The sequence below is a fragment of the Balearica regulorum genome, chromosome 12 (genome assembly GCF_011004875.1).
Source record: "Balearica regulorum gibbericeps isolate bBalReg1 chromosome 12, bBalReg1.pri, whole genome shotgun sequence".
NCBI lineage: Eukaryota > Metazoa > Chordata > Aves > Gruiformes > Gruidae > Balearica > Balearica regulorum.
The window spans coordinates 8025443-8039103 of NC_046195.1; the positions used below are offsets into that span (position 1 = coordinate 8025443).

Consider the following 13661-nt stretch of genomic DNA (forward strand, 5'->3'; position numbering starts at 1 on the left):
CTGAGGAGGCAAGCTGTTTCTTGTTCTAAGTGTCACTAGAAAAGTAACACAGTACTACTTTTCTTAAATGACTAACTGTTGTACTTTTGTCCAAATGCAGGGAGCTCTGGTGGAATATGTGAAAAGAGCAAACTGTATTCTGATGGTAAGAAGAAGTCTTTGAACACTGGAATCATCACTGTTCAGAACTATGGCTCTCATGTTCCTCCCAAGGTTTCTCACATTACTTTTGCCCATGAGGTTGGGCATAACTTTGGTTCACCTGTGAGTATTACTATTGATTTGTTAACTCACTTGCAACCATTTTGAAGTGCATGATTTGCAAATGGAGTTTTTAATTCTTATAAGCAAGGAAAATACAATTATGACTTCCTGTGCGTATGTGCATGCACATAGTATACAAACACAAAACAGATTACCAAACTAAGTCCCTTTTATGAATATTTGACAACACTGGTGCAACAGTGGGTTTTGTGAATTGTTTATTTCTACTAGTTCAATCTCTTACAAAGGGACTATATTATTATTCCCTAAAAACTCAGGGTCACACACATCTTTTAAATGCATTTTAGTTTATCCTAGAGAGGAGGAAGAATCAATGCAAAATTGATTAAGATGACACTTTATTCAACAAGTGAAGACAGAACTGGCTCTTTTTTATGTTCAATTATTTATACTTAAAAGTTTACCTAAGAAAATTGTGGAGAGGATTAAGAAACCTAGAACAATGTTTTAGAGCAAAGTTGTCTCCCAGTCGTTTAGGGACATGATTTGTTTGTGGCAAGCTGAAAGCATGAGACTTTGGTTTTGCTGGAGATGAGAGAGTTTTCTGGTTTGGGTTTTTTATTTTTATTTTCAAACTTGAATATATAGGCTTCCTACTCTTGGACGTAAAATTAAATTGAGATATGACAGGAATGACAAGTTCTTCCAAAACAGATGTTCACGTGTCAATGCTTTCTACATGTGCCTTGAAAAAAATCCCTAATACCACTGCTCTGAGTGGGAACAAGCCTTCCAAGTATAACTGAAAACATGAGCACATGAAACTGAAAAAACAGTCCCACTGTATGAAATACCTTTTTGATCAGCCTGGAAGATGTTTCTTTTCATTTTACTCTAAGTTGCATTTGATCCAGGGAAATATGTGAAAGTACATGTTTGGTTCTACTGAACTATAATAAATGATATCACATATTTATGTATGTATATCTATATCACAACTATATTGAAAATTTAAAAATTTGTCCACTTCTTTTGGAGACATAGGTTGTATTTCTGGAAAGTTGGATGCATCAGAACAACATCAGCATTCCTGTTACACTGAACAACTTAGTATGTTGTCAGTCTGCTAACTGCTAGCATGCCAACCTGTAATGCATTTTATTCATCATGCTGGATATTGTATAGATCTAGTCACTGGCTGACAGAAACAGACTTCTGCTCTTTTCTGAAGATCTCTTTGCATTTCCTTAAAACAAGCAAAAAGAAAGGACTGCTGTTTCAGTTAACTCCTCCAGAGAATACTTATTACCCTTTTGTGATCATAAAGCCTCTCTTAGGAGATGACAACTTTTTCAAGTCAGTATTCATTCTAGGATATGCACTTGGGGTATACAATTACCAAGAATGCAAATAAGCTGAAACATAAGAAATTAGACACTTGTTACTGTTGTCTGGGGAAAAAAACCCCGACAAACAAAACCTCCCAAACCTACCTTTGTTTTCTGTATACTTTTGTATTTGAAGAAACCCTAGAGTATAAGATGGTGCTTTGTTTTTATGAACCTTTTATTCTCACTTTGTTAAGGTTACCAAATCAGGTTACTTTTGCACATGTATAGAAAGACAGCAAGAAATTAGAGAAGCTGTCTTGATAGATGTAGTTTTAAAATATTTGTTTTGCAGCATGATTCTGGAATGGAGTGCACTCCAGGAGAGTCGAAGAACTTGGGACAGAAAGAAAATGGCAATTATATCATGTATGCAAGAGCTACATCTGGGGACAAACTTAACAACAACAAGTTCTCTATCTGTAGCATTCGAAATATCAGCCAAGTTCTTGAGAAAAAGAGAAATAATTGTTTTGTTGGTATGTATTTAGTCATCCTGAAAGCAGAATGGCTAAGTTGTTACTATTATGCCTAATTAGAATTTTTTTTTTATCTTACTCATTATTTTTTTGTTTGTTTACTGAAAGATGCTGTAAGTAAAGAATTGAATTTGAGGTCTGGAGTACTGTGTCAAGTTCCGGGCTCCCCAGGACAGGAAAGACATGGACATACTGGACTGAGTCCAGCAAAGGGCCACGAAGATTATTAAGGGATTGGAGCATCTGACATAGGAGGAGAGGCTGTGAGAGCTGAGACTTTAAAGTCAGGAGAGGGCTGGGGGGGGGGGGCTCTTGTCTGTCTTTTTAAATGCCTGATGGGAGGGAATAAAGAAAACAGGGCCAGGCTGTTTTCAGTCACATTCAGTGAAAGGACAAGAGGTAAGGACACAAAATACAGGAAATTCTATTTAAACATTAAAAAAAAAAAAAAAAGATTTTGCAGGAATTTTCTTTCTGGAGTCTGTGATGTGCGAGCTCTCACAAATTTTGTGAGATTATGCAGCAAGTAGGTTTGAGTTTTGGAGGGAGGACTAGTAGTAGTAGTTGACCCCAGTACCATCAGCTTTTGCCTTAAGGTCCTTGGGCTCTGTTAAAGGAGAAAGAGTGCAAGAAAGGATGCTGCTCCATGGGAGGCATAGCAGAAAACTTCATCTTATCACTATTGATTTCCTGTCCACACAGGAAACTCCCACTATTATCAGCAGAAACCTTTTACTCGGATGCTTTAAATTCTGTGAGTTGTAGGAATGACTAAGCTGGGTAGCAAGCAAATAATGCAAGGTGACTTGAGCCTTAGTCTGAAGTCCATCTTGACCAGGCATTTTCAGTCGCAATTAGCTGGATGCTGTTGCAAATCAATGTTAACATTTATAAGTCTATTTGCATATTCTTTGTACTAATTTGTACATAAATATCCTGGCATTTTTCAGAGTCTGGGCAACCCATCTGTGGTAATGGACTGGTTGAACAAGGAGAACAGTGTGATTGTGGATACAGTGACCAGTGTAAAGATGAATGCTGTTATGATGCCAACCAATCGGAAGATAAAAAATGCAAGTTAAAACCAGGCAAATACTGCAGGTATTGTGCGTGACTGTTAGAACACATTTTAATTTTGAGGATTTATTGATAGCTAAAATTGGTATTTTAGAATCTGAATTTGTTTACCTGCATTATTCTTAAAGTATTTATTGCATTTAAAATGCTTTATACAGTGAGTGAGAAGTTCATGAGCATAATTATGCTCTCCAATTCTTGGTGCTAATTGTAGCTTGCTTTCCCTTGGATGACTTTGCTCTAGCATTTGAAAAAATGTAATATAGCACTGGATTGTATCAGTGCTAATGTATCATAATACTCAGTGCAGACAAATATGTGTTGAAATTCCACTATCTTTATCAGAAGTGTGTTGTGCAGAAGTCTTGCAAAAACTGTATGATTCAGAAAAACACAACTAGGATGCTGTTTCTACAATAGGTAGAAAGTGTTAATTGCCCAAAGGGCAATGGAGGATATTATGATATTGGGTCCTATCCTAGTGCCATTTCCACAGCATTGCCTAACTGGAAGATGACTGAAGGATAGGAGTGATTTTTTTTTTTTAAATTCTTTTTTGAATGTTTGTTTTATAAATTTAAATTATGTTTTTACGTCACCTTGTATCTTGGCAGTGTTGTATACACAATGATTTATAAGAGGAAATTTTAAAGATCATAAAATTTACAGTGAAGTAAGTCAAATTCTGCCTTTTTAGTTCTGTGACTTAAGACACATTAAATTTTTACCTCTTCTGAAAACTTAAGTGGATTTTTTTTAACATGAAAGGCATGAGCTTTTGTTCATCTCTAGAGACAGACATAAATCTAATACCTGGTTAGACTCTTGGCCAAAGATGAAGAAAAAATTACTATTATTTTTAAGTCTAAACCAGCTCAACTTTTTAATACAACATACACAATTTTGTTCTAATTAAACTTTCCAGCCCTAGAAACTATCTTTGTCATCCTGGGAAGTGGAAGTAAAAGTAGCATCTACTGTTCAAATGTGTTTGACAGCATAGACATGGTAGAAGTACCATCTCCTGTGAATTCATAGTTGCAATAATTTTGTGTCTTCCCGCCTCCTTGTAAATTCTTATTATTTCTGCCAAAAAAAAAAAAAAAAAAGGCCTCACATTATCTTGTTTTATAATTGGTTTCCGAGATCTTATGTTGCACCTATGGTGAGGAGCTGTTTCCTTCTGAGTACTCAAGCTGCCACCATCACCTCCTTTCTTTGCTGTCTTGTATTCAGCTGACTGTAGTCTAGCTTTATGCCCAGCTGGAACAGTCTTAAATATCAATCATTGCATCATTTTTGTTTTAAATTCCCTTTTTTCCAGTTCTGTTAAGATTGAAAATTTTGCTGTACAGATGTTTCCAAAGACATGTAATGCAAATCCAAGGGTAATAATGGATCACATAAATAACATGTTAAAATACATTTTAGGAAAACTGTGGTATCTATCCAGCTACTCTACCTGTCTTTTAGTCTTTTTCATGTGTGATGTAGAGTGATTTTCTTTGTTTTAAAACTAAAAGAGATCCTGACCTGCAGAAGGTCTGTGCTATTTTCCAATGTCCACTGAATGCCAATGAGCACACTGTGAATAGTGTTGATAGAGAATAATTTGAAATGAAAACTTAGGAGGTTTACCTTTAATCAAGTAGTTACATGTGGTTTATAACCTTCACTCTTCTGCTGCGTGTAATGGCGTATGTACCCAAACACAGCTTCAGAAAAAAAATGATTGTTTCCTGCTGTTTCCTGCTGATATACTAGTGTACATACAAATGCTTTGATGTCTGTGAGAGAAAGGAACACAAGTGTTTCAGAGGAACCAGTGAAGCCATATGGCTTCTCTGACAAATATTCCCTTCCCCAAAACTTGTTTGTACGCTGACTGTGATTTCTGATGTAAGATCTGACCTGTCTCCTTCCCTTTTCTCATTTATTTAAACAAAATGGTATGGCTACAGAAAGTAGGGAAAAAAATTCTTACGGATGTTAATTGTGACAGATAAATCTTGACATTGAAACTGATACTATCAAACTACTCAGTTGTTCCTGAATTCATTTTGCCAACTTGGTAATTGAATGTTTGATATATACAAACTTAGAAATGTTGTTTTCTATGTATTTCAATTTAAAATGTTTTTCTAACTGTTTTTTTTACTGTTTTTCTAACATAATGCAAATAGCTTAATTGTTTACTACAATGATTAAGAAATCTGTATTCAGTGCAGTAACCTTTTGTTACCTTAAGGGACAGAAAAAAAATATTTCCAATTCACATTTATTTTACTTAGCACAAATCAGAAATATGTTGAGTGTTTGAGTAGATTTCAGGATGAATAGTTCTTCTGGAATTGTTCATTCTTATTCTTTACATCCATGTTTTCTGTTTATTTCTAGCCCTAGTCAAGGTCCCTGCTGTACTGCACAGTGTAATTTCAAACTGAGGACTGATAAGTGTCGAAATGATTCTGACTGTGCAAGAGAAGGAATGTGTAATGGTGTCAGTGCTCTCTGTCCAGCATCTCAGCCTAAACAGAACTTCACAGATTGCAACAGGGGCACACAAGTTTGCATAAATGGGGTATGTTTTTTCCCAATCATATGCAACTGCAGTTGTTTATTGCAAGGCACTGCATTATGAGGTGATATGGTTGCAATACTTAGTGGAGAAGAGTGTAATATTAATCTCTTTTTCAATAAAAGTTTGATTTATTGGTTTCAGTCAAAATAACTGTGAAGGTGCACCAAATATTAAGAAGCAGGTAACAAATATCAAGCTAGTTTTACTATTTGAGAAAGTTCCTTTTAATGTTTTTGTGAAAATCAGGAATATGGAAGTGTTTTACTTCCTAGTTCCATCTTTTAATTATTCTTTAGTCTTGGTCAAGTAATTTTGTTGCTTTAGAAAATTAGATATGCTATCAATACATGTTGAATTTGGTTTAATGAAAATATACGGTTCCTCCACCCATGTACATGTAACACAGATGTGCAAGCATATAGAACTACTCTGAACTGCCATTAATTTCCTGGGTTAAAGAGTCCGTGGCAGTTGCTATGAAATATTGATGGGAAGACTATTATAAATTGATCTATGTTTACTTGGAAGCAGAAGCAAGCAGAGAGCTGTAACTTGTGTTGCTGTAAGTCTGTTTTCTGCAGTCCAGATTTTGAATCAAATGATACTGCTTGCAATAATTTTTCAGCTAATTTAGAGTCATCTTAAAGATAGAGGAATTGTCTTTATATAGTTACTTGATTTTGAAAGAAGATTATAAATACACTGAAATTTTTTTATTTTAATTTGAAGGGTCCTTCCACAGTGGAATTAAATACAGAATCTTTCCCACCATTAATTTTTTCTATTTTCTGAGAGAAAATATTTTTCAAGACATGTATTTGATTTATTTTCCTAACCACGTTTTGAATAATCATCTTTTAGTGTGAATTGCAGTGCTGTGAGTGTTTTGCAGGGTACTCTGAGGCTGTAAAGGAAGATACAGTGTTAAAAAAATAAAACAGAGTAAATCACCTTTAAAAAAAAAAAATCATCAAATAAGGCTAAACGCTTCAATTGCGTAAGTGTAATGAATTTTTTGCTTTAAAAGAAATTCAAGCTGCTGTTTTTATTGATAAGCATCTTTAGACCTATGATTATGCTTTCAGCTATTAAAAATTAATATCTTTCCTAATGCCAGTGTGCTTAAAAGTGAAATTGATTTTTGTGTTCTCGTGCTTTTGTGTCAACAGCAATGTGCTGGCTCTATCTGTGAGAAATATGACTTGGAGGAATGTACCTGTGCTAGTTCAGATGGCAAGGACGACAGAGAATTGTGTCATGTCTGCTGCATGAGAAAAAGTAAGATTTGTCTGAATTGTAAGCATAAATGTAGCAGTAGGTATCTAAGGAATCTTCTCAGGGGGTTTATATTTTAGTTTTTGTTAACTTGAGAGTGTACTGTGATTTTGTTTATACTTAGTTTCAGATAGACATTGCATTGTATTTTGTAGGAAGTAAAGAATATATTTTTTGTTTTTACAGATTAATAGAAACTTGCAGTTTTCAAAAGTATTTTGAACAATTGAACACCAAGATATTCATGCACATATGTTTTAATACAAGAAGGTTTTGATTAATTTGTATTCACTTTTCAGTGGACCCAGCTACTTGTGCGAGTACAGGCTCTAGTCAGTGGGAGGAACACTTTGGTCGTAAAACTATCACTTTGCAACCTGGATCTCCTTGTAATGATTTCAAAGGCTACTGTGATGTATTTATGCGGTGTCGGCTAGTAGATGCTGATGGCCCTCTAGCTAGATTAAAGAAAGCAATTTTTAATCCAGAGCTATATGAAAATATTGCAGAATGGATTGTGGTAAGTACTTTTTTTTTAATCTTATCAGTCTAATATAAAATTTTACTGTTAATCAATATTCCGAGTTGGTAAGTGTTGCTGTATATATACAGTACTTCAGCATTCTTCAAAGGCTATTCAGTCCTTGTTTTACTAGTTTTTATAGAAGCACCTTAAGTGCAGCAAGTAAGTTTGACAGAACAAAGGGAATGGGAAGAAATAAATAACAAATAAGTAAATATTTTGTGTCAATACCGGTATTCACTCCAATGTCTGTTTTGGTGTTAATGTTCATGTTTTTAATTTACTGGGTTTTCCTGTTTTAATTCTTCATATTTGAATGCCCCGACTTCTTTTAAGGAGCTAAGTATATTAATCTCCAGCACTTATTTTTATTGCACTAGACTACACTTTAACAATAGACTGGGAGGAAAGCTACAGTGAAACACCATTATAGAGCTGCATAGTCAATTTTGTGTAAGCTGTTGATTGGTTTAGGCTTATATAGCTCCATTGTAGGGTATCTTCTGTGAAATACTCTTTTGATAATAGCGTGAATAAGAAGTATTTGGGGGGGGGGGTGTGTAAGAACTTTGAGGACATTTTTCTTTGAAATGTTTTTCTTAAAAATGTTATGGTCTTTTTAAGTGATGTTTCAGAACAGATTTTTGATGACTTTTAAAAGGCAAAGGAAAGCCATATTCAAATAACCCCTGACGCTTGTCTCTTGTACGCGTGGTACAGCCCCTCAAAAATATTTTTTTATGTTTTTAGGCTTATTGGTGGGCAGTGTTGCTTATGGGAATTGCCTTGATTATGTTAATGGCTGGTTTCATTAAGATATGCAGTGTTCATACTCCAAGCAGTAATCCAAAGTTGCCTCCTCATAAACCACTTCCAGGTGAGTATGCCAGGTAATTAAATTTATAGAGAAATGTCTTCTCCTCAACTGTTTTGTTCTACAGGGACATTTCAGTTGTCCCAGCCTACGGTTCTTAGTCTGGTACTGTGAAACTACAAATGCAATTCATGCCAGTGAAACAATTCCTAAAAATGTAACTCTTGCCTTATTTTTCTATAACATAATATGCATATCAAAAGAAAGCTTTGAAGACCTCTTCTAAGTCAGAGTTCCTTTTATTTCCTGTTCCATGCTACATTTTGTAAAAAATCTTCTTGTTTAAGGAACTACTGTTGAGCTAATAAAATATATTCTGTAAATCTTCCATGCAGTTAAGCATTGGTTTAAAATCTTGCAGGTCTAAATCTGAAGACTTTCAGAAAAATAGTTATATTTAATTTGCACAGCCAGGGTAACATTTCTGGAAATAATTTCTTTTTTGAAATTCATTTTAATAATGTATACCTTTCTGTGAAACAGGCACTTTAAAAAGGAGGAGACCACCACAAACCACTCAGCCACCACAGCGGCAAAGGCCTCGAGAGAGTTATCAGATGGGACATATGAGACGTTGACTGCAGCTTTTTGCCTTGGTTCTTCCTAGTGCCTACAATGGGATAACTCACTCCAAAGAAAACCTAATAAGTCATTGTCCCCAGTCTAACTAAAAAAATTGAAGAGGAAAAAAAAAAGCATGATCTGCCCTCAAAACAAGTGGAAATGGTTAATTTTTAATGAGCAAATCTTCCAGCTCAAAAAGAAGAAAAGTGTTTTTCTTGCGTATTTTTAATTTAGTGGCACAAAGTCCTAGAGTATCATGATTCTATCCCCCTTCTGTGCTCTTCATTGCTGCATTTTCTTCACTTGCAGGCAAATATGGCTGTAGTAAAACTTGTATTCAAGAATTGGAAAAAAAAAAAATATTTTTCAACTGCCAGACAAGGCTAGGAAGCTAGACCACCTCAGCATCGGAGACATTACTTGTCAATGTATATACATTGTTATATGCAGACATGTATTTCTAACGTACACCCGTACTTGTGTGCAATTGTAAACAAGAGAATTGCAATATGGATGTTTCTTTGTATTATAAAACTTTTCCGCTATTAATGAAGAAATTACTGTTTAATTGACATACTCAGGATAACAGAGGATGATGGTGTGTATTGGTCAAGGATCCTGTGATGCTTTACACAGCAATTTTGAATCAAATCAAACTTTTTTTTATCGTGATGAAAGTTGTTTCAAGCACTCATTTCATCTTTATCAAACAGCTGCTAAGACATAGCATACAAGATTGAATGGTCTTTTAGAGATATAGCAGGTGTTCTGCAAACTTTGCAAATGCCAGAATGTTTCAAAAATGTTTTATATGTGTCTGATTTGTTGTAGCTCAGCATAAATATTTTTAATTTGTCTGATTATTCAGTTAAGTAATGAATAGTTAATTGAAATATTTCCATACTTTATTAGAAAATTCTTCCTGTTACTCAACTTGGTTTAAAAAATGCAATGAGTTTATTTGGGCTGTTCAGATACTCTTACAGTATAATAATTAAGTTTGTGTTCTGAGGGATGTGGAAAGAAAGAAAAGCTGAAGGTTTTTTATTTTCTTTCTTAATTTATCAGATATTTGGATAACTTTTCAGCATGATACTGTTGATTGATAACCACTAAAGTAGAGTGATTTGCCCAGCTACTGAGGCAGAGTTAAAATTGTAGTTAGGACTACCAATATTCCCACATTTTATAACAGTAGTGAAGTTCAACAGCACAATGTCCCGTTCCAAAGTTTTTATCACGAATGTAAATAATTGGCATTTTTGAAAGAGGAAACAAAAGATGTCTTAAGGTGCTTACTGCTATGCAGGAGATGAAAGGGGGCATTACAAAATGTTTAAGCTTGTGATATATTTATTGCTTGTTTTCCAAAAGCACCGAGCTAATTAGATGCAAATGGCTATAATTTTCCTGGCTTTGCTTAGGAGAAAATTTACTAAGGGTTGGACAGGCTTCCTTTGTTTGGTTTTTTGTTTGTTTTGGGTTTTTTTTTTTTAATTTTTGTTTTGTTTTTTAAGAGTATAAGGTTTACACAATCATTCTCATAATGTGACGCAAGCCAGCAAGGCCAAAAATGTTACAGAATATAATGGGATCTGTTCCTTGTAAACTTGTACAGTATGTGGTAACTTTTTCAAAATACAGCTTTTTGTACATGGTTTAGAGACAAATTTTGTACATGAAACCCCAAGTCCAATAGACTATATAAATAATTCTAAATGATCTTAACTAGTTAGAAGTGTATGTAGTTGCTTTTAAGTCATTTTAAATACATTTGTTTTAAGACTGTGCAAAGATTGGAAGTGGGTTTGCATTTCTAAAATGGTGACTTTTCTTCAGCAGGAGTTCTTAGTAACTTCTTGAGTGTGGTAGACTTTGGAACATGTAAATTTTTTGCCTGTAATGTTATCCTGTGGTAGGATTTTGGCAGACAAATGCTGCCGTATTTTATTTTGAGTCTAAGTTAAATGTTTTCTGAAAACAGAAATGTGCACTGAACTCTCCACTGCAAGTCAAGATGTGGTAAAACCGAAAGAAAGTTCAAGACAATGAAATGGAATACTACTGTCGATTTCATGTCCACTGTGTTTTATACAGTATCTTTTTTTGTTCACTTTGGAAATTTTTACTAAAAATGCAAAAAATTAAAGTATTGTGCGAAAATATGTAAGGTTTTTTGAAACTTGAAATGCATTAATAAATAGACTTGATGAAATAATATTCTGAAGATCCATTTACTTTTTCAACTCTGAAACAAAAAGGAATATACAGATTCTGCTCCTACTTAATTTTTGCCTTTTGCTGGAAAGGGACTGTGATGACAAAAAATAATCTTTACACTATCAAAGGGTACCTCCCAATTGTAACATCATACAGTTAAATGTAAGAGTAAATGTTTGTGTAACCTTTTTAAGGAAAAGCCCTAAAATCACCTTTAAATTATTTGTGTAATCACAGGAGTACAGCTTTCTCTGCTCTTATTTTCAAAATGGAAACTAGTTACTGGTAGGGTATTCGAGTCTGGCCCCATAGCTACTGAATAATACCTTCTGAAAGAAAGATTTTTGAAGAGGAATACTGGGATTAACCTGCAATACTCTGAATGCACAACTGATGGATTTGACTTTTAGAAGGAGCAAATTTGCTATTTACAAGATGTTTTAAAACTGCTAAGCTGGGTCTCTGTGTTTTCATGTGTGTTGTATTGTTGATTTAACTGATAAGAGGGCTTTTAAAAGCCAAGTCTTGCCAGCTTATTTCATTCTTAGGGCTTTTTGTTGAGGATGACCTGCTTAGACATCAGTTTCCCTAACTGAGCAGCATAGACTTTGATGTAATCAAAGAATATTCAGACTTCCTTCCTCACGGTACTTTTATTTTATTTTTCCCATGATTTTTTTTATATATAGAGAAGTGCTTCCCCTTGTAGCTAAATAGCGTTTTCGGGGCCAAAGCTACTAAAAGATCCGTTGGAGCAGAGCCCTTCTGCAAATCAACATCATAGATGCCTCATAGATTTGGTGGTGGTTGCATTTAAATTTCTGCCTAGGAATGCAAACCAAAGGGATAGAAATAATGCCTAAACATCAAAAGTACAAATTTTGTGTATATTTTGAAATATGTTTGAGGGAAACAAATCAGTACATGAATAGCTGTCATTTTTCTAACTAATATTAGACCTAATAATTCCTAGTTGTAGCTATTCATCTAGTATTTCTTAATGTTTTAGTTCTTAAATGTTAATGTATGCACTCAGCTCTGGTGTTAGAAGCACATGTAGTCAGAATAGTATGAATGTGAGAAGGGCAGCAAACTCCTCTTAAGATATAAATTGTATTTATACTATACAGACTGTAAGTCAGTGATCCAGTGTGCCTTTAATTAATGTTCCACTATTTCTTTCAGGAAAAAGATACAAAAAAGAGGGAAGAGATTTCTACTTCTGATTCCTGGAGGTTCATTACAAAGAGCTGATTAAAAGGACAGCAGTTGTTACATCGTTCTGAGCTGTGCTTGCCCTGATAGGAGTAGGCTCCTCATGGCTTTCAAGGTCTCAATTCAGTTGTATGAAGTGAGACAGGAATAATTCCAATGAGCACAAAGTGAGGCACTGCTCTAGGAACTTGCAATTGTAGGTATGACTTTAGTTACGTTTGTGCATTGTAAAACTTTGAGTATGCTGCAACTTGGGCTTTGTTTCATTTTTGTATCAGAAGTCAGTGTAATGGTTATCAAAACACAGGACAGGATTTATTTGATCATATGGTTTGTGAAAAATGCCATCAGAATAAATATCTTAATATTGGTAAGAGTTCAAATACTGAATGTTCTTTTAAATTAAATTTAAATTTAAGTTTTCAAACTGTCTTATCTGAGGATATACTAGCTCGTTTTAGTTGAACTGGAGAATGAGGATTTCTAAGGTGTCTGGGGGAAAAAAACAAATGTTAATATCCCTGTTACTTGAGGATTGTACATGTCAATGCAGTGTAGATGTGTCTAACCTTTTTTCCACCTGCTTTTCCTGAACTAATGCTTTCAAAGTTGTTTCTCCTGAAGGTTAGATCCCTCTATCAGCCTTCTTACCAAGTAAGTGATAGTACTAGGAAATGCTAATTTTAACATATAAAATGTTTCTAAGTGTGTTAGGATGTGTAACTACATGACAATCATGTCTTGAAAGGCTCTGTGAATACTTATGTCTTGCTTAATCAGACAGCATTAAAAACTGTTTTGCCAGCTCTCTAGTGCTTGCTTTTTTTTTTTTTCTTTCAGATATAGTGAAACACTAACGTCATTTCTACACTGGAGAGGAAGCACAGTCCAGTTCTTTCTAGCCTTTGTCTCTTGCTCTGTCACCCTTCAGTATCTTCTGAAGAAAGCTGCTTTTGAGGAATGGGGTAGGATTTGGTTCAGGAAGCTTACAAAGTTCATAGCTTAGAAAGTTGGCGATAACCAGTGTTGCAGATGCAATTCCAATAATTGATATTTCAATTCTTCTATAAATAGACAAGTATTTTATACACAAAACAACCCTAAACATAGAGAAGTAAAAGCAGCAGATTTTCAGCTTTTTCCAGAGGCAAAAATTGAATTCTAGAAACAATCTAGGTAGATAATTTGTTAGCCACACACATATACCTCTCTTCTCTCCCTGTGTCATTTTTCATTGTGC

At 34.6% G+C, this 13661-nt stretch overlaps 1 protein-coding gene across 1 annotated transcript in view; it reads left to right on the forward strand.

Annotated features, from left to right (window-relative positions):
* ADAM10 (ADAM metallopeptidase domain 10) overlaps nt 1–11204 on the forward strand; it is a 51101-nt gene extending 39897 nt beyond the window's left edge. Inside the window, 9 exon segments of the mRNA XM_075765014.1 lie at nt 101–264; nt 1909–2092; nt 3043–3193; nt 5567–5750; nt 6920–7028; nt 7325–7545; nt 8299–8425; nt 8906–8989; nt 8992–11204. Coding sequence (XP_075621129.1) covers nt 101–264; nt 1909–2092; nt 3043–3193; nt 5567–5750; nt 6920–7028; nt 7325–7545; nt 8299–8425; nt 8906–8989; nt 8992–9029 — 1262 coding nt within the window. The 3' untranslated portion in view covers nt 9030–11204.
* The last annotated feature ends 2457 nt before the right edge of the window (nt 11205–13661 follow it).